The 25672-nt window shown below is 53.6% G+C and overlaps 1 protein-coding gene across 6 annotated transcripts in view; it reads right to left on the minus strand.

Annotated features, from left to right (window-relative positions):
- The window catches only part of PEMT (phosphatidylethanolamine N-methyltransferase), an 83644-nt gene that overhangs the window by 12853 nt on the left and 45119 nt on the right, over positions 1-25672 (minus strand). For all 6 annotated transcript variants that reach the window (XM_003929296.4, XM_074388291.1, XM_074388290.1 and 3 more), the window contains exon 3: positions 2345-2460. In XM_003929296.4, coding sequence (XP_003929345.1) covers positions 2345-2460 — 116 coding nt within the window. The remainder of the gene's footprint in view (positions 1-2344; positions 2461-25672) is intronic.

Genomic DNA, 25672 nt, shown 5'->3' on the forward strand with positions numbered 1-25672 from the left:
GAGGGGCTTGGTCGAGGCAGCTGCCTTATGGCACTGGCCAGTATTTCTGGGCAGTCACCTGGCCGGGCCTAGCTGTCCCTGGAGCTGTGAGGGCTGTGGGCTCCATCCCACTCCTCCTGCTTTGTGCGGCCCTGATGGTGGCCCCAGTATGCTCTGGGGAGTGGGGGTGGGGGTGGAACAGCTCATCGTGCCAGCCCTGGGCTGAGTCTCAACCCTCTCCAGCCCTCTGCCTGTCCTCAGCCTCGCTGTTCCTGTGGGGGGCTCCGAGCTCCAAGCAGTTCAGTCCACCAGCACCAGCCCCCGCCCTCCCAGCTGGCAGGGAGTGCAGATGCCTGGAGTCTGGAAGGCGCAGGCCCCCATAGCCCCATCCCAGGTAAGGAGGGACACTCTGCCAGTGGCCCAAGAGAGAGCAGGGGTGAGAGAGAGGCCCATCTCCCGTCCCCTGACATCCCACGCGCATGAACCCAGCCTGGGTGGTGCCAGTGCCTGACAGGTTCCTCTGGCATAAATGAATGGAGGTCTTTTCTCCCCAAGCCATCACAGAGCTGGAGGCTGCCTGTTCTCCCACCCTTGCCTGTCTGGGCTCCCTGAGCTGTAAAGCCTCAGGCCGACCATCGCTTCTTGCCAAGCCTCGCTTCCTCCATCTGCACAATGGGACTCTTCTCTACCCAGAGTCTACAAATAGGAACATACTCCCCGGGGCCGGAGAGCTGAGGAGCTTATCAGCTCGCAGGCTATGCAGACCCACAGCCCTGAGGTGGGAACACGGGCCAAGCCCCTTACCCTCCGAGGGGTGAAAAGGCCTCTCTGGGGAAGCCTCTTCACATCATTCAACCCAGGGCAGGTGCTAGGGGACCCACCCCTCTGAGGACCACAACCCTGGGATACCCATCCAGGCCTACAGACAAAGGGCCAAGAAGCAAAGGCCGGGAGCCAGGGGTCCATGGCGGACGGCTGAGCTCAGTAGGACCCTGACCATGCTGCTCATCCACAGGAAGGCCAAGCCCACGATGATGATGGGAAGGCAGCAAGGGTGCCTGGCCACGGAGGGGGAAGGCCTGGGCCCCCTCGGTGAGTGTGCAAGGGGCCTGGCCACCAGCTAGGTCTGCCCAGCTCCACACGTGCCGGCATGGAGCATCTGCTGGCCCCTTCCTGTGTGCACCCAGTGCCTGCAGGCCAGGCTGGTCCGGGGGAGATGGGGCCAAGGGCAGCGGGGGAGCACGGCTGCACGTGCCCCGTCCAAAGGAGCGGAGCTGTGCCTCGGCCCCAGTGAGTGCTCCACGTGGCGTGTGGCCAGTCACACACAGGGTTTCTGGTCTGTCCCAACAAGTCAAAACTGGTGCAGTTAGTTTCTCATTTTTTCAGGAACCATGTGGTCCACATTTAGTCCACGAGTGGCCATGTGCAATGATTCTCAGAGCACTGTGGGAGGTGAGACCGGGGCCCAGAGATGAGGCCAGCTGCCTGGCACAGCCCGCCTCCCCAGGTCGCCTGCGGCCATCGCATTCCACGCAGGAGGGCCACGTCCAGCCTGGTGTCTGGGCAGGCAAATTTCCTCCCAAGTGCAGTGGGCTGTGCCTCATCAGCTACTTCCAGTTCCTCTGTTCTGACCGCTTCATTTGACGGCAGGAAGGTGCTTGCCCCAAGTCCAGAGATGGGCAAAGAGATGGAGTTTCGCCCTGTCGCCCATCCTGGAGTGCAGTGGTGCAATCTCAGCTCACTGCAACCTCCGCTTGCCGGGTTCAAGTAATTCTCCTGCCTCAGCCTCCCAGGTAGCTGGGAATACAGGCATGCACCACCATGCCCATCTAATTTTTGTATTTTTAGTACAGACAGGGTTTCACCATGTTGGCCAGGGTGGTCTCCAACTTCCGATCTCAGGTGATCCGCCCACCTCAGCCTCCCAAAGTGCTAGGATTACAGGTGTAAGCCACCGAGCCCAGCCTCAAAGAAGCTTTCAAGCCTAACCTGTAGAGACGGTCAGGCCTGACCCCCGAGGGCTGCCAACCCGGCATCTGCCTTCTGACCGGGCGCTTCCTGTAGGGGACTCCTAAAACAGCTTTGGCTGCACAGCAGAGGTTGGGATGTGACGTTGGGACCATCCAGGCATTGTCCCTTGTCCCCCATCACATCCCCCTGTTCCTGAGGTCACTGGAGCTCCTCGGCTGGCTGGAGTCTAAATGGCCGGGAGCGGTAAGGTGGCTCGCTGTACCAGGTGGCTTTGAGAGCTGACCCCTGCATGCTCAGACTCAAGGCTCCTGCATGGTGAGGGACAAGGGACCACCAGCAACGGCCCTTCCGCTAGCCCAGGGGTTGGGCTCCCCAGGGAAAGGGCTGTGCTTACCAGTGTGAGCGCAGGACGTTCAGGAGCAGGATGGTGATGCTCAGGGAGTAGCAGGCCAGGTAGGGGGACCCGAAGGCCCTGCTTAGCTTGCGGGTCTTGTGTTCCCATCGTGCAACCTAAACCGTGGGCAGAGAACAAGAGAGAGATGTTTGCTGGGGAGACTCCAGGGCAGGGGTGGGGAACGCATGCCTCTCTCTGCTTCCCAGGCTCCAAAGCCCCTATTCCTGAGGAAGGAGAATTACACAGAAGCAACCACCACGTGCACCTCAGCCTCGAATGATCTGCCCTAGAGCGAGTTCCAGAGGGATTTTCATATTTGCTCAGTTCATCTGGACACACAACAAGGTCCTTCTGGAAACCACCATTCAACCAGACACAGCCATGAACCCACCAAGAGGCAGAAAGAGATGTCTGGCTGAGAAGACCTATCTCTGGGCAGTCACATGGGCTCTGATGTCAGGCCCTGCCTGGAGCTGCCCAGTGCATCCTACAGTGGCCCCAGCAGAACTGCCAGAGGCGCCCAGGACTGCAGGCCTTCACAAGCACAGGCCCAGATTCCTGCTGGGACCTCACAAAGTGTCCATCACGGGGACAAAGCGAAGAAAAGAAAACTCCTCACCCTCCTCCCTCTGCCCGAGTGCTCCTCCCAAGGCACAGACTTTCCAACAGTGACTTTTAGCCTCAGAATCCTTTTACTTTGTTTTTTCAAACTAATCACATCTGGAATCTCAACATCTGGCCATCAACAGTGGAGAGAAGGGAGCTCTTCCTGCCTCTCTGCTGGCTCCACAGTCCGGAGCTGGTCACTGCCAGGGCCTGGCCCAGGACACTGAGGACTGAGCAGAAAGAAGGGAGGGTAGGGCAAGGAGGATGCAAAAGACAGGCGAGCAGCCTGGAGTCGGGGGCGGGGCTCTAGTCACGTGAGCAAGCTGCCTTCGGGCCCAGAACAGGCGCCGGTGTGCACAGGAAGGGTCTCAGAGGCCTGCTCCCAGGGGAGATGCCATGCGCCACCTGTCTCCACCCCAGCCCCAGCCATGACTGCTGCCTGCTCCACTTCCCAAAGGGACCTGCCTTTCCTGGCAGTTGCAGCAGGAGAGTGATTGGCGATCATTTGCCCCAAGGCCACTGACTCCCAGGAGGTGGCTCCCCAGTGAGTCCTCTGGCCAGTCCTGGGCCCTGTCCTCAGAGCTCCTTGGCAGTGGCAGGCTGGGCGAGGGGGGCGGGGATGGGGAGACGGCAAACTTTACAGGAAGGAGAGGTGAGGTACCAGGTAGCTCCTGGGCTGTCCCCTCAATCAGCTGTTGGCACTGCTACGAATTCTCCCAGAAGGTAAGCAGGCCCTAGTCCAGCTCTCAGCAGGTGGCCACTGCTGACTTCCGGAAGCTCAAAGGGAAGGAGAAATGAGCGCTGCAGGGGAGGGTGCGGTGGGGCTACAGTGACCTTGCCGGGAATGCGTGGGGTGGGGGTGGGGGCAGAAGAAAAGCAGCCTACAGAGAGCACCACGGGCCCAGGCCCACCGCCTGCTTTGTTTGTTTTGTTTCCTTCCAGTTTCGAGATAAAACTCAAGGTAGTTTCTAGCTGGGCAACCATCACCAGCACATTTCACCACCGCAGTAGAAGCCCCGCCCCCATCGGCAGCCCCTCCCCGTTCCTGTCGGCCGGCCCCTGGCGACCACTCACCGCTGTCTCTATGGATTCGCCTGTTCTGGACATTTCATATAAACGGAAGCACACGCTACATGCTCTTTTGTGTCTGGCTGCTTTGACTTGGTGTAAGGTTCTCGAGGTTCGTCCATGCCACAGCGCCTAATTCCCTCTTACGGCTGAATGCGACTCCAGTACATAAAGATTTTGTCCCCTGATCAGCAGCTGCTGGACACCTGCGCTGCTTTAGCAGCACTGTCCGCAGTGGCCACAGGCAAAGGCAAGCAGCACTCGGCACTTGCAAGGAACACTCGTGCCCAAGTGTTTTGTGGACGCGCGTTTCCACTGCTCTTCGGTATACACCTAGGAGTGGAATTGCTGGGTCATAGGGTAAACTATTTTCATTTATTGAAGAGCTGCAAAACTGTTTTACACAGTGGCTGCCCCATTTTCCAGCCCCACTAGCAACGCATGAAGATTCCAGTTTCTCCACATCCTCCCCAACGCCAGTTACCTTCTGACAGTTACAGCCTTCAGGGTGGGGGACACAGGGCGCGGGGGCTCACACCTATAATCCCAGCACTTTGGGAGCATGAGCTCAGGAGCTCAACACCAGCCTGTGAGATATAGTTGAGACCCTGTGTCTCTAAAAAAAAATTAAATTAGCCAGAGGATTGCCTGAGCTCACAACGTCGAGGCTGCAGTGAGCCAAGATCGGGCACCACTGAACCCCAGCCTGGAAGACAGAGAAAGACCCTATCTCAAAAAAAAAAAAAAAAAAAAAAAATTGTAGTCAGGTGGCTTTGGTTTGCATTTCCCTAATGATAAATACCTGCCCAATGAGGTGGCTCTCACCTGTAATCCCAACACTTTGGGAGGCCGAGGCGGGTGGATCACCTGAGGTCAGAAGACAGAGACCAGCCTGGTCAACATGGTGAAACACCGTCTCTACTAAAAATGCAAAAATTAGCCAGGCGTGGTGTGGGAGGCTGTAGTCCCAGCTACTCAGGAGGCTGAGGCAGAAGAATCGCTTGAACCTGGGAGGCGGAGGTTGCAGTGAGCTGAGATCTGCCACTGCACTCCAACCTGACAGAGCTAGACTCTGTCTGAAAAAAAAAAAAAAAAAAAAAATATATATATATATATATATATATATATATATATATATATATACTTTTCCTTCAAGGGCTCTCTCAGGAACACTCTGCCATCCTCAGCCTCCCACAACACTCCCCACCCCCGCCCCGTTCCCCCGACAACAGAGCCAGGCCACACTTGTCCCTTAGCCTCAGAAAGGGCCAGTGCTACACGAGCTTTCAGAGCAATCTAACAATAACATAAAAGCTTCAAGCAAGACCAGCCCATGTGGGAAAGAAAAAGAGGGAAGGAACCCCGCCGTGGCTGGTATTGGATGGGGTTGCTATTCCGAGGCAGTGGATAAACCAGCAGCCAGCGGGACTCCCAGAACTTCCCTCCCTGACTGGCAGCACCCACCGTGCCCTCTCTGGGAGCCCTGCTGCTGGTTTCATCCAACAATGAGCGGGGGCCAGGACACAGTGGCCTCCCAGGCCCATGGTAGATGGTGGAGTGGCCCGGCGCTCTGCTGTCACTGCTCCTGGTTTTTGTCTGTCTTCTAGATTTCCAGAATCCTAAAGCGGGGATTCATTTGCCCAACCCTCCGCACCCCTTACCCAAATTCTCTCTCCCCGGGGCTGCCAGGATCCTCCAGGTAAATGTAAGCTTCAGATAAACAACAAACTGGCTGGGCACACTGGCTCATGCCTGTAATCCAGCACTCTGGGAGGCCGATCATGAGGTCAGTAGTTCGAGACCAGCCCGGGCAACATGGTGAAACCCCATCTCTACTAAAAATACAAAAATCAGGCCAGGTGTGGTGGCTCACGCCTGTAATCCAAGCACTTTGGAGGCCAAGGCGGGTGGATCGCCTGGGGTGAGGAGTTCAAGACCAGCCTGACCAATATAGTAAAACCCCAACTTAAAAAAAAAAAAATATATATATATATATATATATATATATATATATATATAGCAAAAATCAGCTGGGCATGGTGGCACGTGCCTATAGTCCCAGCTACTAGGGAGGCTGTGGCAGGAGAATCCCTTGAATCTGGAGGCAGAGGTTGCAGTTAGCTGAGATCTCACCATTGCACTCCAGCCTGGGCGACAGCAAGACTCCATATCAAAAAACCAATGAACAAACAAAACAACCATGTTTTGGTGTAAGTTGTCCCACGGGACTGCTTTTCATCCTAAAACAGTCATGTGCTGTTGACCTGGAACCCTAATATGCACCCAGGCCCTGGGTGTGTGTTTGCTCCACCCAGCAGCCCAGCCTCTCCCACACCCTGGCAAGGAGTCCCCAGCTCTGCTCTGGAACACACAGATCTCCTTCCCAAATGCCGACTCCTTTTTCTTTTTTTTTTGCAAATCTCACCCACAGCCTCTACCTTAGGGCAGAAGAGACAGGCCCAAGGCAAGTGGAGCGGGAGGAAAACAGGGGTGGGGTTGAGGCCCAGGGACACCATCCTGGCCTTGACGCTCACCAACAGCCAACGGCACTTCACAGGCAAATCACTCAGCTGCCCGGTACATCAACTGAGTCAGCTGCAAAGTACGGAAAACGGGATGTACAGTACCCCCCACCCGATCCCCCTGCCAGTGTGGTGGGAGAGGCAGAGCAGGCGAGGGGTGAAAGGCTTCCGGCCCTGGCATGTGGCCCAGGGCACGTGAGAACTCCCATCTCTCCCTCCGTCCGCAGCTCAGAGCAGGGACTACATCTGATTTCCTTCTGGGTCCCACTCAGTGGGAATCGCCTCTGCCCATGCCCATGGTACCCATCCAGCCTGAGGTGGCAGTTCCACCCTCTATCTCCATGCCAGGACCCAGGCTTCATCCCTGCCCTTTCCTGGGCTCTATTCTTGGCATCCTTAGACTCAGAGGTTGTAGCTGGCAACCCAAGATGTGTTCTGGTCAAATTCACAGCATGTTTAAACTATTTGGATCGACAATGAAACACTCGGCGTTTTTCACATGAAAGCCAAGCCTTCCACTTGTGGTGAAAAGTCTTGAAAATGAGCACAGCCTTCATCCTGCAAGGCCCCCACCAGCCCAGCTATGCAGTGAGCGTCCAAGAAGCGGGACTCCCTTCTGGGGACAAGACCCTTTTCTGGAGACTTCCTATTTTCCTCTCAAATTTCCTACGTATCCTTGAAGTGAGACTGCAGAGGGCAGAGTTTTTAAATCCCCTTTTGAAGTGAGACAAGGCTCCTTCCAATTCACTGAAGGACTGATGGGCGAGTGTCCCCCCGAGCCCAGCAGAGCAGCTCGCTGCTCCCAGAGCCGGGGTCTGCGCTCAAGCACCAGCTCCTCAGCTTGCCCCTGGGGCAGGTGATTTCCCCTCTCTGTTTCCCGATCTGTAAAATGGAGCTAATAATACTCTCTACTGCCTCACAGAGTTGCTGTGCGAATTCAGTGAATTCCTGCCCATCAAATACCCGGAGCAACATCTACCCCACGGCGTGGACAGCGGTGCGGCCGTTTGTTTTGTTTTGAAGTGGGCAAAGGGTAGGAGAGGCATCAGGCCGCGCTACTGGCCTGACGGGCCCCGGCATAGCTGATGAGGAAAGTCTGCTGTGAAGCAATGTCCCCAGGGAGAAGACAGGCAGGCAGATCCCTGCCACACTGGGCTTGCCAGTCACCAGGCCTCTCCCTCTGCAGCTGGCCCCCGACTGACTCAGGAGCTCCTCCTCTCCCACCTCGTCCTTCCCTGGCTAGATCTGCCTACCACCCGGCTGCAGTGGCAGGTCCCATCTGAATTCCACGGCCAGGACTCCCACCGGGTCCAGGGCTCCCAGCCTGGGCACCTGGGGGTCTAGAATGCCCCAAGCAAAGGGCAAGTGCTTTGCATTGGTAACGAATGCTGGGGAGGAGCCGGCGTTTCCACGGGCTTTGCAAAGGGCCCACGGAACCACTGAAGGAGCGCGTCCCTTTCGTTCAGAGGACATGGGTCGTGCACCAGCACAAAGGAGCTCCTGCGATCCAAGCTTCCCTCTGCCTTCCTGCTTTTGCCTCCTGAACCCCCGCACCCCGCTCCTACAGCCGGACTCACCCCTCCACCGGCCTGACTGCCCCCTTTCCAGTCCCAGGAGCCTTAGCCAGTGCCTTCTCACTCCTGAACTCCTGCCTCGCAGCCCCAGTGAGACGTGGCCGCGGCCTAACAGTTCACGCTGCGGCCGCCTCTGCCTGTACCATGCTGAATCCGGAGGGGCTGCCACCGAGGGGGCGCTCAACAAGCCTGGGTCTGCATGGAACCATCAGCGCGCCAAGGCCTTCTCTCCTCTCCTCTTTCCCTCACCCTGCAGGGAGCCAGGAAGGGATGGGACCACTAGCTGGGCTCCATGAAGAGAGGAGGGGCCCTAAGGCTCCCAGGGTATCTGTAGGTGACATACAGGGGTCTGAGTGAGAGGTCCCTGGAGCAGCAGGCAGCCTGCCCATGACTCCTGGCTCTCCCTCATCCCACCCTGGCCCCCCAGAAACACAGGCTCCAATGAGAGCTCAGGGACCTCAGAAGCGGCAGAGCCCAGCCCTCCACCAGCCTTCCAAACAAACTCAGGGCTCCGTGGCATCAGGAGGCAGGGTTCGGGATCTCTCAGGCCCACTGGAGTTGACAAGGATGGCTGAGGCTGCCAAGGCCACCAGGTACTCCCAGGCCAGCCTCTGTGGCCCAGGCCCAGTAGCATGAGGACAGCCCATCAAGGCGTTTCTTGATCAAGGTCACTGTGATACTGTCAGATCAAGCCCCAGATCAAGGTCACTGTGATACTGTCACGTAAGTCCCCTGCACATGCCAAGTGCTGTCCCACTGCACATCCCAGCGGGGCCTGAACCCCTCTCCCTTGTCACCAGAGCTCATGATGAACAGGGTGCATGTGTGAAAGTTCAGCAGAGCCCAGCACAGGAGCCAGCCACTGCCAGCTAGGCAGGCCCTGGACCAGCGAGCCAGTGTGTATATGAGCAGGTGGCTCTCCCCGGCCACACCGTGTCAGCCCCCTCTGTCCTGCACATGCCAGGCCCAGCCAGCCCGGTGACCTGAATCACATCTGTCCTTCCCAACACCCCGCTCCCCCCTGCCCTGGCAGGTGTGCACAGCCCTGGCTCCTTTCAGATCTGCCCCAATCTGGCCAGTGCCACTGAGCCTGGGCTAGGCCTTCTCCAGGACACAGGACCAGCAGCAGCTCAGGCCAGCATCCAAAGCGCCCCACAGCACGTGGCTCAAGTGCCTTTCCACGTGACACAGCCTGCCCGAGGCTTCCAACAATCACCTGCCTGCTCCACCAGCTAGTCCAGTGAATCAATCACTGTCCAAGGTACACCTGAGCTCTCGCCCTGCAGTGCATGCCCTTTTCACCACAGCACCGGAGAGCAGGTCTCAGCGCCAGCTGCCTGCTCCCAGACAACCCGCTCCCAGCAAAGCGGCGTGACCCGGCTTCGCACCTGAGGGGCCATGGCACGACGGAGAACGCTCGCCTCCTCCAGCCTCAGTGCTCACGCTCAACCTCTTCACTCCACTTTGCTCCCCAGCCCCTCCATTACAACAGCCCACATAGCACAGGAGAAAGAGCGATCGCAACACAGGCTGAGTTCGAATTCTAGCCCCAGCGCTACCTGCAGCATCCTATAAAGATGAAGCCCACCCAGGTCACCGGTAGGGCGGGGGCGGGATGGGGGCTGAATGAACTGTGCTACAGCCCCACCTGGGGAAGGGCTCCTTGGAGAAGGGAAGGAGGAAGATTTTGATCTATTGCTACGGTGTGAGCTCCAGGATACATTTATTAACTAAAAAAGCAGGTGCAGACGAAGGTGCGCCCAACCTGTTGTATGAGAAAATGAATTGGAGTTACGGGGAGAGACACACACAGCAGGTGCTTACGTTTTCAAAAAGTAAAAGGGGAAGGACAAACCCAAAACTGATCAAAAGTATGACCTACAGGTGAGAGGGGAGACACGGCAGACATTTACAAATGTCCTTTGTTGACTATGGAAGCAAGTAAATGTTTTGCATAATTAAGAACAAAGGAACTACTGAAAATCCAAAAACTCAATCAATGAAACTGGTAAAAACACAGATGAGTTTTGCTGGCCTGGCACGGTGGCTCACGCTTGTAATCCCAGCACTTTGGGAGGCTGAGGTAGGCAGATCACCTGAGGTCAGGAGTTCGAGGCCAGCCTGGCCAACATGGAGAAACCCTGTCTCTACTAAAAATACAAAAAAATTAGCCAGGTGTGGTGGCAGTTGCCTGTAATCCCAGCTACTTGGGAGGCTGAGGCAAGAGAATTGCTTGAACCGGGGAGTCAGAGGTTGCAATGAGCCAAGATCTTGCCACTGAACTCCAGCCTCAGCGAAAAGTTTCAAGTGGTTTTGAAACATAGTATTTTGACTAATCCTCCCTCCTACAGCACAGCCTGAGGACAAAAGAACCAGAAAGATTCTAGACCACATGGAGTAAATCTATTGCTGGTGAAAAAATATGTAATAATACAGATATTGTTATTTTGATCATCTACATATTAATTATGTTACTATATTTAGGATCCAAGCTTCCTATAAGATAAAAGTGATACCAAAATGAAATTAAAAGGTTGAACAACAACGTTTGAAATAGAAATACTGGTATGAACTCATGATTTATTTCTATTTCTAAAAAGTTCTTTTTTCCTACAGAGGCCTGGAACAGTGAGTATCCTAGCATTCATATTGTGGTCTCCAAATATCATTCTCCACTACAAGTAACCAGGGCTCCTTGGTTAAAAGGCTAATTCCAGTCTACTCTGGGAACAGAAGATGTTGAACGTAAGAACGAAAGCTACGAAAGACACGGTGGAAATGCCAGAAGAACACTGAGAAACACTTGACGGGCCCCCAGCTGGCTAAAGACGGACATGCTGAGGTTGCTAGGACACTAATGAATTATTCTGAATTTTTTTTTTTTTTTTTTTCATGAGACAGGGTCTCAGTCTCTTACTGACTTTATTCACAGACAACAATCACTATCCACAAATATATAGATATGAAAATACAAAAAACTTAGGATAGTCAAGACAACTTTGAAATTAAAAAACAGGCTGAGCACAGTGGCTCACGCCTGTAATCCCAGCACTTTGGGAGACCGAGGTGGGCGGATCACCTGAGGTCGGGAGTTCAAGACCAGCCTGACCAACATGGAGAAACCCCATTTCTATTAAAAATACAAAATTAGCTGGGCGTAGTGGTGCATGCCTATAATCCAAGCTATTCGGGAGGCTGAGACAGGAGAATCACTTGAACTTGGGAGGTGGAGGTTGCAGTGAGCTGAGATCACGCCATTGCACTCCAGCCTAGGCAACAAGAGCAAAACTCCGTCTCAAAAAAAAAAAGAACAAGGTTGAACTAACACACCAGATTTTGAAATGTCTGACAAGGTACTAAGGCAATTCAGTGGAGAAAGGACAGCCTTTCCACAGATGGCACTGGAACATCTGGCTATCATATGCAAAAAAAAAAACTTCAATCCATAACCCAGATCAAATACAAAAATTGAATTCAAGATGAACTACAAATAGAAATATAAAACCTAAATCTACATATAAATATATCATTCTAAATATATAAAACCTTCTAAAACTTTTCAAATAAAATAGACTAGAGAGAATCTTATGATCTTGGATTACATGATCATTTCTTAGGCACAATATAAAAAGCATGATTCATAAAATAAAACGTGATAACTTGAAATTCACCAAACTTTTAAAACTTCTCTTCAAAAGACATTCTTGATAGAATGAAAAGATCAGCCACAGACTGGCAGAAAATATCAGGAAAGCCATACTTCTTGAGGGACTTACATCCAAAATATATACAGAACTCTCAAAACTTGACAATAAGAAAACAAAAAAACTCAATTTTTTTCAATGAGCAGAAAAACCCAGAGCTAACTTCATACTTCATGGTGAAAGACTGGATGCTTTCCCCATAAAATCAGCAACCAGAAAATGAAAGGACATTTACTTTTACCACTGCAATTCAACTTTGTACTAGGGGTTTCAGCCAGGGGAATTGGGCAAGAAAATGAAATAAAGGCATTCACACTGGAAAGAAATATGTAAAACTATCCACAGATGATATAATCTCATACATTAAAAGCCCTAAGCGTCCACTAAAAAAAAAAAAAAAAAAAAAAATTCAAGCTAATAAATGAATTTAGCAAGGCTACAAAATGTGATTGCATTTCTATACACTTGCAATAAAAGGTCTGAAGGTAGAAATCAAGAAAACAATTCCATTTACTAGAGCATTTAAAGGAGTAAAATACTTAGGGATAAATATAATGAAAGTACAAAACTTACTCTCTGAAAACGAAACATTATTCAAAGAAATAAAAGACCTAAATACATGGACAGACATGCCATGTTCGTGAACCACAGACTGGTTAAGATGGCAATACTCGCTAAACTGATCTAGAGATTCAATGCAATCACAATCAGAATCTCAGCTGGCTTCTTTGTAAAACTGACAAGCTGATTCTAACATCCATATGGATATTTAAGGGTCACAAAATATCTGAAACAATCTTAAAAAAAAATAAGGGGGTGAGCTGAGATCAGTCCACTGCACCCCAGCCTGGGTGACAGAGCGAGATCCCCTCTCAAAAAACAAAAAACAAAAAACAAAAACCAAGTTGGAGGACTCATACTTTCTGATTTCAAACTTACCACAAGGCAACAGTAATCACGACAGTATGGCACTGACACAGAGACAGACATAGACCAACGGAACGGCATGGAGAGCCCAGAAATAAACTTTCACATCCACACAAGTGACTTCCAACAAGGCTGCCAGAACAAATGAATGCAGAAAGAAGCCCATAATCCCAGCACTTTGGGAGGCCGAGGCGGGTGGATCACGAGGTCAAGAGATCGAGACCATCCTGGTCAATATGGTGAAACCCCGTTTCTACTAAAAATACAAAAAATTAGCTGGGCATGGTGGCACGTGCCTGTAATCCCAGCTACTCAGGAGGCTGAGGCAGGAGCATTGCCTGAACCCAGAAGGCGGAGGTTGCATTGAGCCGAGATCGCGCCATTGCACTCCAGCCTGGGTAACAAGAGTGAAACTCCGTCTCAAAAAAAAAAAAAAAAAAAAAAAAAAAAAAAAAAAATAGAATCGTCTTTTCGGCAAATAGCCCCAGGACAACAGGCTATTCACATGCAAAAGAATGAAGGTGGACTCTTAGCCTCACATATGCAAAAACTAACTCAAAATGGATGAAAGACCTAAATGTAAGAGCTAAAACTATAAAACTCTTAGAAGAAAACATAGGTATAACTCTTCATGACCTTGGATTTGGCAATGGTTTCTCGGATATGACATCAAAAGCACAAGCAACAAAAGAGAAAAATGAATTGGTTTTATCAAATGTTTAGACTTTTATACTTCAAAGGACTCTATCATGAAAATACAAAGAAAACCCACAGAATGGGCGAACAGATTTGTAAATAATTTATCTGCTAAAGGACTGTATCTAGAATATATAAAGAATTCATACAAAATGGTTAAAGGGTTGGAGAGAAGCCGAGCAACTAGAATGCTTGCTCCTTGCTGGTCAGAATGGAGAATGGCACACTCACTTCTGAAGGCAGTTTGGCAGTCTCTCTTTTTTTTATCTTTTGAGATGGAGTCTTGCTCTGTTGCCCAGGCTGGAATGCAGTGCCATGATTTCAGCTCACCGAAACGTCTGCCTTGGGTTCCAGCAATTCTCCTGGCTCAGCCTCCCAAGTAGCTGGGATTATGGGCACACACCACTACGCCTGACTAATTTTTGTATTTTTAGTGGAGACAGGTTTCACCATGTTAGCCAGGCTGATCTCGAACTCCTGACCTCAGGTGATCTGCCTGCCTCGGCCTCCCAAAGTGCTGGGATTACAGGTATGAGCCACTGCGCCCGGCCCAATTTGGCAGTCTCGTAAAGCATTAAGCACACACTTACCACCACATGACCCAGCCATTCCACTCCTAGTAGTTACTTAAGAAAGATGAAAGCAGCTGTCAATGCAGACTTGAACGTGGATGTTTACAGTAGCTTTACTTGTAACAGTCAAAAACTGGAGACAACCCAAACGTCCATCAACTAGTGAATGAATAAACAAACTACAGTGAATGGATACAATGGAATAGTACTCAGCACTGAAAAGGAACTACCAGTCCATGCAACAGCATCCATCACCCACAAAATAACTATTCTGAGTGAAAGAAGCCAGACAAAAATAGGGTATACTGTATGATTCCTTTTTTTTTGTTTGTTTGTTTTTGAGGTGGAGTCTTGCTCTGTCACCCAGGCTGGAGTACAGTGGCACTATCTCGGCTCACTGCAACCTCCATTTCCTGGGTTCAAGCAATTTTCCTGTCTCAGCCTCCCGAGTAGCTGGGACTACAGGCACATGCCACCATGCCCAGCTAATTTTTTGTGTGTTTTTAGTAGAGACGGGATTTCACCGCATTGGTCAGGCTGGTCTCAAACTCCTGACCTCAGGAGATCCACCTGCCTCAGCCTCCCAAAGTGCTGGGATTACAGGCATGAGCCACTGCGCCCGGCCATGATTCCATATTTATAAAATTCCTGAAAATGCCAACTAATGTCCAGTGACAGAAAGCAGATTAGCAGCAGCCTGGTTTAGGAAGGACAAGAGGGGCGGGGGGGATCTCAAAGATAGGAATGGCTATGTTAACAATCTTAATTAAGCCCGTGCCTGCTGGCTGTAGACACACTTCAAAACTCAAATTGCAGGGGGGGGCACAGCGGCTCTCGCCTGTAGTCCCAGCACTTTGGGAGGCCAAGGCAGGAGGACTGCTTGAACCCAGGAGTTTAGGACAACCTTAAGCTAAACAGTGAGACCCCATCTCTAAAAAATAAAAACATCAGCCAGTGCAGTGGCACATGCCTGTAGTCCCAGCTACTCTGGAGGCTGAGGTGGGAGGATCACTTGAGTCCAGGAGTTCCACGCTGCAGCACCAATGCACTCCAGCCCGGGTGACAGACCAAGACCCATCTCTAAAAACACAACTCACATAGGTGCACTTTGTTGTAAGTCAGTTATTCCTCTATAAGGCTATTTTATTTTATTTATTTTATTTTTGAGATGGAGTCTTGCTCTGCCACCCAGGCTGGAGTGCAGTGGCGCGATCTCGGCTCACTGCAACTTCTGCCTCCCGCGTTTAAGCAGTTCTCCTGCCTCAGCCTTCCGAACAGCTGGGATTACAGGTACTCACCACCACGCCCAGCTGATTTTTGTATTTTTAGTAGAGGTGGGGTTTCACCATGTTGGCCAGGCTGGTCTCAAACTCCTGATCTTAGGTGATCTGCCAACCTCGACCTCCCAAAGTGCTGGGATTATAGGCTGAGCCACAGCACCCGGCCTATAAGGCTATTTTAAAATAAAATTATTAATTTTGCTAAATGTATATTATATTATATTATTAAAAGTCCTTACTTGTTAGAGATACATTCTGCATTTCATATGTATGTGAGATATTTACCAATGAAATTTGGTGTCTGGATTTGCTTTAAAACACTCTAGAGAGGGCCGGGTGCAGTGGCTCATGCCTGTAATCCCAGCACTTTGGGAGGCCGAGGCGGGCAGATCACCTGAGGTCAGGAGTTTGAGACCAGCCTGGCCAACATAGTGAAACCCCATCTCTACTAAAAATACAAAAATTAGCCTGGAGTAGTGGTGGGCACCTGTAATCCCAGCTACTTGGGAGGTTGAGGCAGGAGAACAACTTGAACCTGGGAGGTAAAGGGTGCAGTGAGCCGAGATTGCGCCACTGCACTCCAGCCCGGGTGACAGTGCAAGACTCCATCTCAGAAAAAAACAAACAAACAAACAAACAAACAAACAAAAAACCACTCTAGTGAAAGGAAGCAGACAGGAAAAGGCGGAGATGGTGCAGAAGACAGAACAAGAATGACATATTGTGAGAGAATCCTTGAAGGGGTCATTAAATGCTTAAATGCTTCTAGTTTTGTAAATGTTGCATATTTTTCAAGATAAAAAGTTAGCCTGTTTCCCAGCTGTGTGAGCTCAGTCAGGTCCCCATCTTTCTGAAGGGTAAGGGTCCCCATCGGTGAGCAGGGGACTGTCCTGCCCTCCCTTGGGTTCTGTGGGGGTCTCGGTCCAGTGTCTGGCTGTGGCTCCCTAATTCTGCCACTGTCTCCCCATGGGACTGCAGTCACCTGAACTGTGGCATGCAGACTCTGGTGGGACGACCATTGGCACAGTGACATCAGCCGACACCTGCACAGGGCTTGCAGTGTGCCAGGCGCTGTGGTGAGTCCAGCCATGCATCCTATTCAGCCCGCAGGCCAGCCCCACGGGGGATGTCCGAGTGTCCGTAGTGTGCCTGCCATACAGGACTCGCCAAGGACACACAGTGAGCAAACGGATCTGACCTCAGGTCTGGCAGAATACGACCCCTGCCACATGCTGTTCCTGAACATTCCGAAGCCTCCCAACTCTCATGGGATCCGTGCCAATCTGACTTCACGGGACTGTCACCTCTCACTGGGACCCCAGCCTCTGTCCTTGGCTTCACCTGACAAGCTCAGGCCAAGTTCAAAGGCATCCTCTGCCTGCCCCTGGGTCCAAAGCACACCCAGGCAGCCTCCAACCTTCCTCCTGGACAAGGAAGCCCCGGGGACACTTGTCACCTCTGTCAGGAACTCAGCAGTCCTGCAAGGAACAGACTTCATGGGAGTAAAGGTGACTTCATGGGAGTGTCCACCCTATGGCTGGCTCTGGTGGGTTTAAGCAGAAGGAAATGGCACAGAGCTGGGCGCTGCAGCAGGCACTGTCCATGTGTCTCAAAGTCCCCTCCCCAGCAATTCCAGGCACAGGGAGAGCTGGTGACTTGTGCAAGGTCGCACTGCCGGAAGGCCTGTCTGCTTCTCTGAGCCTTGGGGCCAGAGCTTCCAGGAGCAACCAGTGGTCAGGGGATTTCCTTTTCTTCGCTCTCTCTTTTTTTTTTGAGATGGAGTTTCACTCTCGTTACCCAGGCTGGAGTTCAATGGTGCGATCTCGGCTCTCCGCAACCTCCGCCTCCTGGGTTCAAGCAATTCTCCTGCCTCAGCCTCCCGAGAAGCTGGGATTACAGGCTCAAGGCAAAGATCTCCCTTCCTAACCCAGTGGGAGAGTCTTGGTTGTTCCTCTCATAAGGGGCTGCCACACCTGTCCGTCCACCAGGCGTGACTCACGCTCCATGCTTCCTGCATGGAGCCCCGTGGGACCACGGTGTGGCCCATCAGCCCCGTGGGACCTGGTGTGGCCGGGAGTGGGATGAGGCTGACCTGGTAGTGTCAGCCCCTACTCAGGGCGGCTCTTGCTCATGGTGTTGTCAGGCCTGGCCCAGTCTGAGCGGAAAGCTCAAGGCCCACAGCCCGAAACCCTTCACCAGTGCCAGCGCCCAGCCCAAAAGTCAGGGAGCGCGCAGTCTCCCTCAGCAGATAAGATGGCCTCGGCTGGGTCGGGCACAGTGGCCAAGGCCTGTAATCCCAGCACTTTGGGAGGCTAAGGCAGGCAGATCACGAGGTCAGGAGTTTGAGACCAGCCTGGCCAACAGAGTGAAACCCCATCTCTACTAAAAATACAAAAATTAGCTGGGCATGGTGGCAGGCACCTGTAATCCCAGCTATTCGGGAGGCTGAGACAGGAGAATCGCTTAAACCCGAGAGGTGGAGGTTGCAGTGAGCCAAAATCGCACCACTGCACATTAGCCTGGGTGACAGAGCAAGGCTCCATCTCAAAAAAAGAAAAAAAAAGATGGCCTCAGCTGCCCTTACAGGCTGGCAGGCACAGGAGGGACAGGGTGTCTGCCGTGTGCTCCACTGACAGGTCCCAGTGGAGATTTCAGGCTGGACAATGACAATACATTTTGCTCCTTTTCCATATCTGTCCGAGGATCTCTGAGCTGTGCTTACACTGATGGCTCTGTCCTGAATGTTGGGCTGGTGCTGCCCGGAAAGAAGGGCGGAGCTGGGATGCCCAGCTCAGAGGTGAGAGCCCAGAGCTGCTCAGCTCCTGCCCTGCTCCTGTAAGGAAGCCCTACCTGGTCCTGGGCCTGGCCCCCTTTACCTTCCCCTTCCCCTTCTGCTAAGGACTCCCCTCACCCCGCACCCTGGTGGCCAGAGGGCAGATGCTGTCCCTGCAGGTCCCCAGGCCATGCCCTCTGCAGGTGACTGTGGTCCACCGACAGCAGAAGCCAATTCCAGCCCAACACACCTGTGCTCCCCAAAGGCGCTGGCCCTTCCCAGGACCCTGAGCCAGCCCCATGCCCAGCAGCCTGCAGGGACCTTCCCCAAGCTGGCCCAGGCCCCAGGTGGGATCCCCTGTGTGTGCCACTCAGCTGCCAATTAGTCATGCTCTGCCACGTGGCCACCTCCCATCCCGGATATTTGTCTTCTGGGAGAAAGCAGGAGGAGAGATAAGACAGAGGGAGAAGAGGCCGGGCGCGGTGGCTCACGCCTATAACCCCAGCACTTTGGGAGGCCGAGACAGGCGGATCACGAGGTCAAGAGATTGAGACCATCCTGGTCAACATGGTGAAACCCCGTCTCTACTAAAAATACAAAAAATTAGCTGGGCACGGTGGCGCATACCTGTAGTCCCAGCTACTCAGGAAGCTGAGGCAGGAGAATTGCTTGAACCCAGGAGGTGGAAGTTGCGGTGAGCCAAGATCGCACCATTGAACTCCAGCCTGGGTAACAAGAGCGAAACTCCGTCTCAAAAAAAAAAAAAAAAAAAAGAGAGAGAGAGAGAAGAAAAGGAAATCCCCTGACCACTGGTTGCTCCTGGAAGCTCTGGCCCCAAGGCTCAGAGAAGCAGACAGGCCTTCCGGCAGTGCGACCTTGCACAAGTCACCAGCTCTCCCTGTGCCTGGAGTTGCTGGGGAGGGGACTTTGAGACACACAGACAGTGCCTGCTGCAGGGCCCAGCATGGCATAGAAGGCAGCTGTCCTTCCTTCCTGCCACCCAGCCTTCCAGGAGGCTCGGGGAATGTTTGTTGACTTGAAAGACAGTCACACAGCTGTGACTTGGGTGGGACCTTGTCCAATCTGCCACCTCCAGGAAAGATCAGGGTAGTGGAGGGAGCAGTCTGCCAGGGAGTGGTCAGTTGGCGAACGCCCTCAGGAAGAGACTGCTGCTACCGGGACCGATGGCATGCTTGTCCTCACTGTCTGAGGTAGCCTCCCTGACACTGCAATAGGGGGCCAGTCCGAGACCTGGGTCCCAGCCCTCAGAGACCCGCAGGTCCCATGATGGCAGAGAGAGGGCGCTAAAGAGTTGGGTACCTGATCCTAGCCGGACAGGGAGGCAAGGAGGGCACTCCATCAATACATGCTGAGCAGCTTCTCCAAAGGCGATGGCCATCCGCGGCCCAGAGAGCCCCAGGCCGGGACAGAGGCAGCATTGTGTCACTGTTGTCACAGCCATCACTTAAATCAAATACATATTTAAAAATTTGGCCAGGGCAGTGGCTCACAACTGTAATGCCAGCACTTTAGGAGGCCGAGGTGGGTGGATCACAAGGAGTTCAAGACTAGCCTGGCCAAGATGGTAAAACCCCATCTCTACTAAAAACTACAAAAATCAGTCAAGTGTGATGGAAGGTGCCTATAGTCCCAGCTACACGGGAGGCTGAGGCAGGAGAATGGCTTGAACCTGGGTGGCAGAAGTTACAGTGAGCCGAGATCAAGCCACTGCATTCCAAGCTGGGTGACAGAGTGAGACTCTGTCTCGAAAAAAATAAATAAATAAAAAAGAAAGAAATTACCTCAGGCTCTGAGGCTGGGCAACAAAGCAAGACCCTAGCTCTACAAAAAATTGAAAAATTTGTTGGGTGTGGTGGCACATGCCTATAGTCCCAGCTACTTGAGAGGCTGAGGCAGGAGGATCGCTTGAGCCCAGGAGTTTGAGGCCACAGTGAGCTTCAATTGCACCATTGCACTCCAGCCTGGGTGACAGAGCAAGACCCCATCTCCAGAAAGAGAAAAAAAATTAATAAATATACGAAAGGGGAAGAGGCGGTTGTTTCATTAGAAGATTTGCTGAGAGTCATTTAAATAGGGGGCTTTCTACTGCATTTATGATGTCTGATTTATGCACTCCTTTTTAAAGTGTCTTTTCTTTTTAAATAAAACTAGGAGTGACTCCAACTATTAACCAAATATAGCACAAAGTGTGATCTGCCTTCTTGGGTCAATATTTACCTGGACTTCAGCCTGCCTCGGAAGGAAATTTGAAAATATTTGGTGAGTGGCACAATGGTTGTCTGGCGACACAGGCCGATAAGCAGCTGAGGCTCAGGTTTCCAGGCCGGCCTTTCATGGGCGAGAGACATTATCACCATCATCGACGCCCACGTGCCAGTAGTAGCACCCACTGTCAGCCAGCTTTTTGTTCGGTTTTTTTTAAAGACTAGTACATTTTAGAAGAGGGGGCTTTCAAGCTCATTTTTAGGTCAGATGTATTAAGGTAACACAGACAGTAAAATGGACCATTAAAAAGGGGCCCTTTTTAGGCCGGGCGCGGTGGCTCAAGCCTGTAATCCCAGCACTTTGGGAGGCGGAGGCGGGTGGATCACGAGGTCAAGAGATCGAGACCATCCTGGTCAACATGGTGAAACCCCGTCTCTACTGAAAATACAAAAAATTAGCTGGGCATGGTGGCGCGTGCCTATAATCCCAGCTACTCAGGAGGCTGAGGCAGAATTGCCTGAACCCAGGAGGCGGAGGTTGTGGTGAGCCGAGATCGCGCCATTGCACTCCAGCCTGGGTAACGAGAGCGAAACTCCATCTCGAAAAAAATAAAGGGTCCCTTTTTAATTTGCAGGTCTATGAGTTTTGTTGTTGTTTGATTGTAGTAAAGATGGGGTCGTGGTATGTTGCCCAGGCTGGTCTCCAACTCCTAGACCTAAGCAATCCTTCTACCTCGGCTTCCCAAAATGCTAGGATTACAGCTGTGAGCCACTGTGCCCCGACCAGGTCTACAAGTCGTGACAAATGCATAACACCACCGTGTCGGGACATGGAGCGCTTCCAGCCGGCTCCAGTCTCCATCCCAGAGCCTGGCCCTTCCCTGCCCCACCCCAGACACTCCTGGCCTGTGTTCCCTCCCATTTCCCTCCTCCAGTGTCACAGAGATGGAATCGGGTGGCCGTGGCATCCTGCACTCAGCCTAATGCCTCTGCGAGGCACCTAGGGGGCCACGCGTGTCCCCAGCTTGTTCCTTTTTGTGTCTGCACAGGATTCTTTGGTGTGGAAGTGCCACAGTCCATGAGTCACCCCCAGCTGAGGGACTGCTCATGGGATTTTGCTACTGTAAACAGGCTTTGTGTAACTGTGTGTTTTCATTTCTCTGAGGGTCACTGCGCTGTCAGCTAAGCACGATTGCGGGGCCTGAGCTAGCTCACAAGGCCACCGTGCAGGGGAACCACTGCCCTTGTTCAGGGCACAGAGCCCTGGGCACAGCCCCACAGCTGAGAAGGGTAGGGACATCTGGCTGTGGGACCCCCCACCTCCGTACCGCCACCCTCTGTCTGCCTCAGCCCCGGGTCCACCCATGCACCAGCGCCTCAACCTCTCAGGACCGTGGGCAGGAAGGGTCCTCAGCGGCTGGTGTGGGAAGACTGACCAGGCAGGTGGCAGGGAGCTCACAATGTCACAGAGAGCCCACCACAGGCGCGCAAGGGCCGGGGAGGACAAGGAACAAAGGCTGGGGGCCTGGAAGGACAGAGACACCTTCTGGAAAAGACAGAATCTGAGTTGAGCCCAGAAGCAATGCCGCAAGGGAAGGGGCCAAAGTGGGCAGCAGCCAGCCCTGGCTGTGGGTGGGGCGGGGCCTGGAGGGCTCACGGAAAAAGGAGAGCTGCAGAGGGGCCTTCCCATCCCAGCTCCAACCTTCCCTCCCCCAACAGAGGATCCACACGGGCTCTATCCCAGTGCCTCCTCTGCCCCCGCCCTGCCCTGAGCACGCAGGCGAAGGCACCAACTTTGGGCTGAGCATAGCACACGCGGGGGAGGGTGGCCAGCCAGGATGGGTTCTGGCATTGTGTCCGGGGGAGGGTCAGGGGAGCTGAGCCCCAAGAAGACTCCCTAAGCAGGTGGCGGCCACCATGTGAGGAGAGGAGCCAGTGAGTCAGGAGCACTGGCTGGCCTCCCCCAGCCAGACCCCAGAACCCGCGTCTACTGAGGATACGGTCAGAAAGAGCCCAACCTCCAGGCAGCTGCAGGATGAGAGGCCCCAGGCGGGCTCCGCCCCTCCCCACACTGCCCCTCTCCAGCAGGGTCCCCGAAGCGCAGCCCCCTCCTCCAGGCAGGCTCAGGATTCAGAGAGCTGGCTGCATGCAGCCTCCTTCCCACCCTCTCCTGCAGTGCCCACTCCCTACCCTGGATGGCACCTGGCACATTGCCCACTCATCCCTGGTGAGTGAATGGGTCTCCCGAGGGCTCTCCTCTGAGCACCTCAAGGCAGACAACAGGTACTCAATAAATACTTGCTGATTATAAATCTGCAGTGGGCAGGGAGCGTCTCCACTGCCTGGTATTTGTCTACTGTCTTCCCACTGTCTGCGGGCACTGACAGCACTTCCAGTTTCGGTGCCAGCCCCGTGCTGAGTCCACGCACCCTGAGTGCGCACCTGAGACAGGACGGAGCCGCCGCTGGGATTCTGGGTCACAGGTGCAGCTGCGTGTTTATTCCGATGGGACGGGATTGTGGCCGACGTTGGCGGAGTTGTGCTCGGCCTGCTGCTGGATAGAGCGTCTGTGTGAGGCAGGCGCCAGGCCCAAAGCTGGGCGTTTCAGAAGCACCCCATCCTCCCAGAGCCCTGCAAGGAAGATGTCCCCGCACACATGGGAAGTGCGATGGCGCCTCAAAGATCCCCGAGTCGACCAAACCACCTGATCTGAGCCGCAGCTCTTCAGCTCCTCCAGCTTCACACACAGCTTCCTAACACCCAGGCTGCCCCCTGAACAGGGAGTGGGGAGCATCGTGAAGCGTGGCCCACAGCACCTGCCCCCACTTAGCTCCCAAGGACAGAAGGCTGGCAGGCAGCCCCAGGACCACCAGCCGCAGCAGCACAGGGGCGTGGGCAGGCTCAGACAAGGCGGGCTTCACCTGGCCGGTCACCTGGGCCCTGCGCCAGTGAGCCGGAGCCCACTCACTGAACTTGAAACATCTGCCCAGACCTGGGGTTGCTGCAGGGCCTAAAGCAGCAGTGAGCACAGGTTTGTGGAGGCTTCTGGGCATAAATATTTTGATATCTGTGCTCCAGGAAAGGATTCTGAGCTTCAGAGATGAAGCAACCTGCCCAAGAAGGCTCCTCAGCGACTGGGGCCTGCCCAGGGCATCTGCAGCCGGCCCAGCTGTGGCCTGGGCTGCCAAGGCAGAAAGGTTTCCTCATGAGCCCCCTGCCCAGAGCGAAACAGCTGCTACCTGGCTCCGAGGCGGAAATGACAGGCCACAGACACGTGAGCCCAACATCCCGGGCCCACCTGCCCAGCACTGCCCCTGAATATCAGTGCCTAGCCAGAAGGGCACAGCACACCTTGCTTTGTTTTTTTGTTTTGAGAAGGAGTCTTGCTCTGTTGCTCAGGCTGGAGTGGAGCGGCGTGATCTCTGCTCACTGCCACTTTCGCCTACCAGGTTCAAGCAATTCTCCTGCCTCAGCTTCCCACATTACAGGCACTCACCACCACACCCAGCTAATTCCTGTATTCTTGCTACAGACAGGGTTTCACCATGTTGGCCAGGCTGGTCTCGAACTCCTGACCTTGTGATCCACCTGCCTCGGCCTCCCAAAGGGCTGGGATTACAGGCGTGAGCCACCGCGCCCAGCCCACCTTGTTCTTCTTTAAGGCAAGCACCGTGCCAAGCAACCTGGTTTGCCTGATTGAGCTCCCGCTCAGTTAATCCAGAAACAGGGGCCCACGTGGCCTCTGGGGACTGGCTCAGGATAGAGGGTGCCTGCTCAGTTCACCCCAGATGAGCCTTCTCCATGCCTCAGCTCACCAGTCTCCCAGGATTACCTCCCACCACCTCCAACCACCCTCCTGGCTAACACTTTCCTCTCAGACCACGGGGAGAGCAGGCTGAACCCTGCCAAGGACGCAAACAGATGGAAGGGAGGGCCTCCGTGTTTCGGTGAGATTGTCTTTCACTAAGGAAAAATAAGGCAATGGGTTGAACCCTCCAGTAATGACAGCGGCCACGATCCTGGTGTTTCTAGAATCTGTCAGTTGCAGGCTCTTACACAGGCACAAGTCCATCCCACCGTCGCCTGGGCTCTGCGAGGCAGCCGGGATTATACGTGTGATCCCATTTCACAGACGGGCAAACCCAGGCTGACGGCAGCCTGCAGGGCCCAGGCCGTCCCCTCCATTGCACCTTGTTGCCACCATTGGGGGAGCGGGGCCCAAGGCTGCAGGGACCACCCCAGGGGACAGGCAGTAAAGCTGCTGTTCCTGTACACTGCTGGGTCCAGACTACCCTGAGGCTGGAAGGGGCGTAGAAACATCATTCTCCTCTCCAGCTGCCTTCCCTCAGAGCCTGGCCTCCTTGCGTCCCCTAAGCCAGTTACTTAAACCCAGTGTGGTTCTCAGACCAGCAGCACCACTGGGGAATCGTGTCAGAATGCAGACTCTCAGGCCCTGGATGGGACCGCTCAGCCACATTCTGCGTCTGCTCCCGATCCCCAGGACTGCGGAGAAGCCACGTCGTGTCCTACGGAGTCCTGAGGGCTTCGCGAGTGCATTGCCACTGACCGTCCACTGCCAGGGCGCTCTTCCCGTGTGCGACCATGGGGCTCTGCTGAGTGCTCCACCCTGTCCTTTCCCTTGTCCGCTTTCCTCCGGCACATGGCAGTGAATCCCACAGCAGTCTCAACAGGCTCAGACCAGGACCCAGCCCTTCACCACATTCGGTGGCCCTTCTAAGCAGGCAGCACCAGGCCAGGAGCTCCCTTGGCACTGGGAAGGTGGCTGACCTTTGAAGAGGCCACAGAAGGCAGCTCACGCCACCAGGCACCCTGGCCCTCTGCCCAAAGCACAGCTGCAGTGACTTTCATGAAGGCATGACATGCTCTCATGACCAAGGGCAAAATCCAGCTTGTGCCTTTCTTATTTTTTTTGAGATGGAGTTTCGCTCTTGTTACCCAGGCTGGAGTGCAGAGGCACTATCTCGGCTCACTGCAACTTCTACCTCCCAGGTTCAAGCGATTCTCCTGCCTCAGCCTCCCAAGTAGCTAGGACTACAGGCGCACATTACCACACCCAGCTAATTTTTGTATTTTCAGTAGGGACAGGGTTTCTCCTTGTTGGCCAGGCTGGTCTTGAACTCCTGACTTCAGGTGATCTGCCTGCCTCATCCCCCCAAAGTTCTGGGATTACGGGCGTGAGACACCGCATCTGGCCTCCAGCTTGTGTTTCTAACCATGAAATCCCCCCACTGCCCTGATTCACTGCACAGACCACAGCCTTGGCGTCCTCGCACGTGCTGGGCAGGGGCTGGCCCGGGTGCTCCTGAACATCTGAGCCAGCTCTGGCTTCCTTCAGTCCTCCCAACAGAAAAGACATTTCG

Source organism: Saimiri boliviensis, chromosome 17 (genome assembly GCF_048565385.1).
Source record: "Saimiri boliviensis isolate mSaiBol1 chromosome 17, mSaiBol1.pri, whole genome shotgun sequence".
NCBI lineage: Eukaryota > Metazoa > Chordata > Mammalia > Primates > Cebidae > Saimiri > Saimiri boliviensis.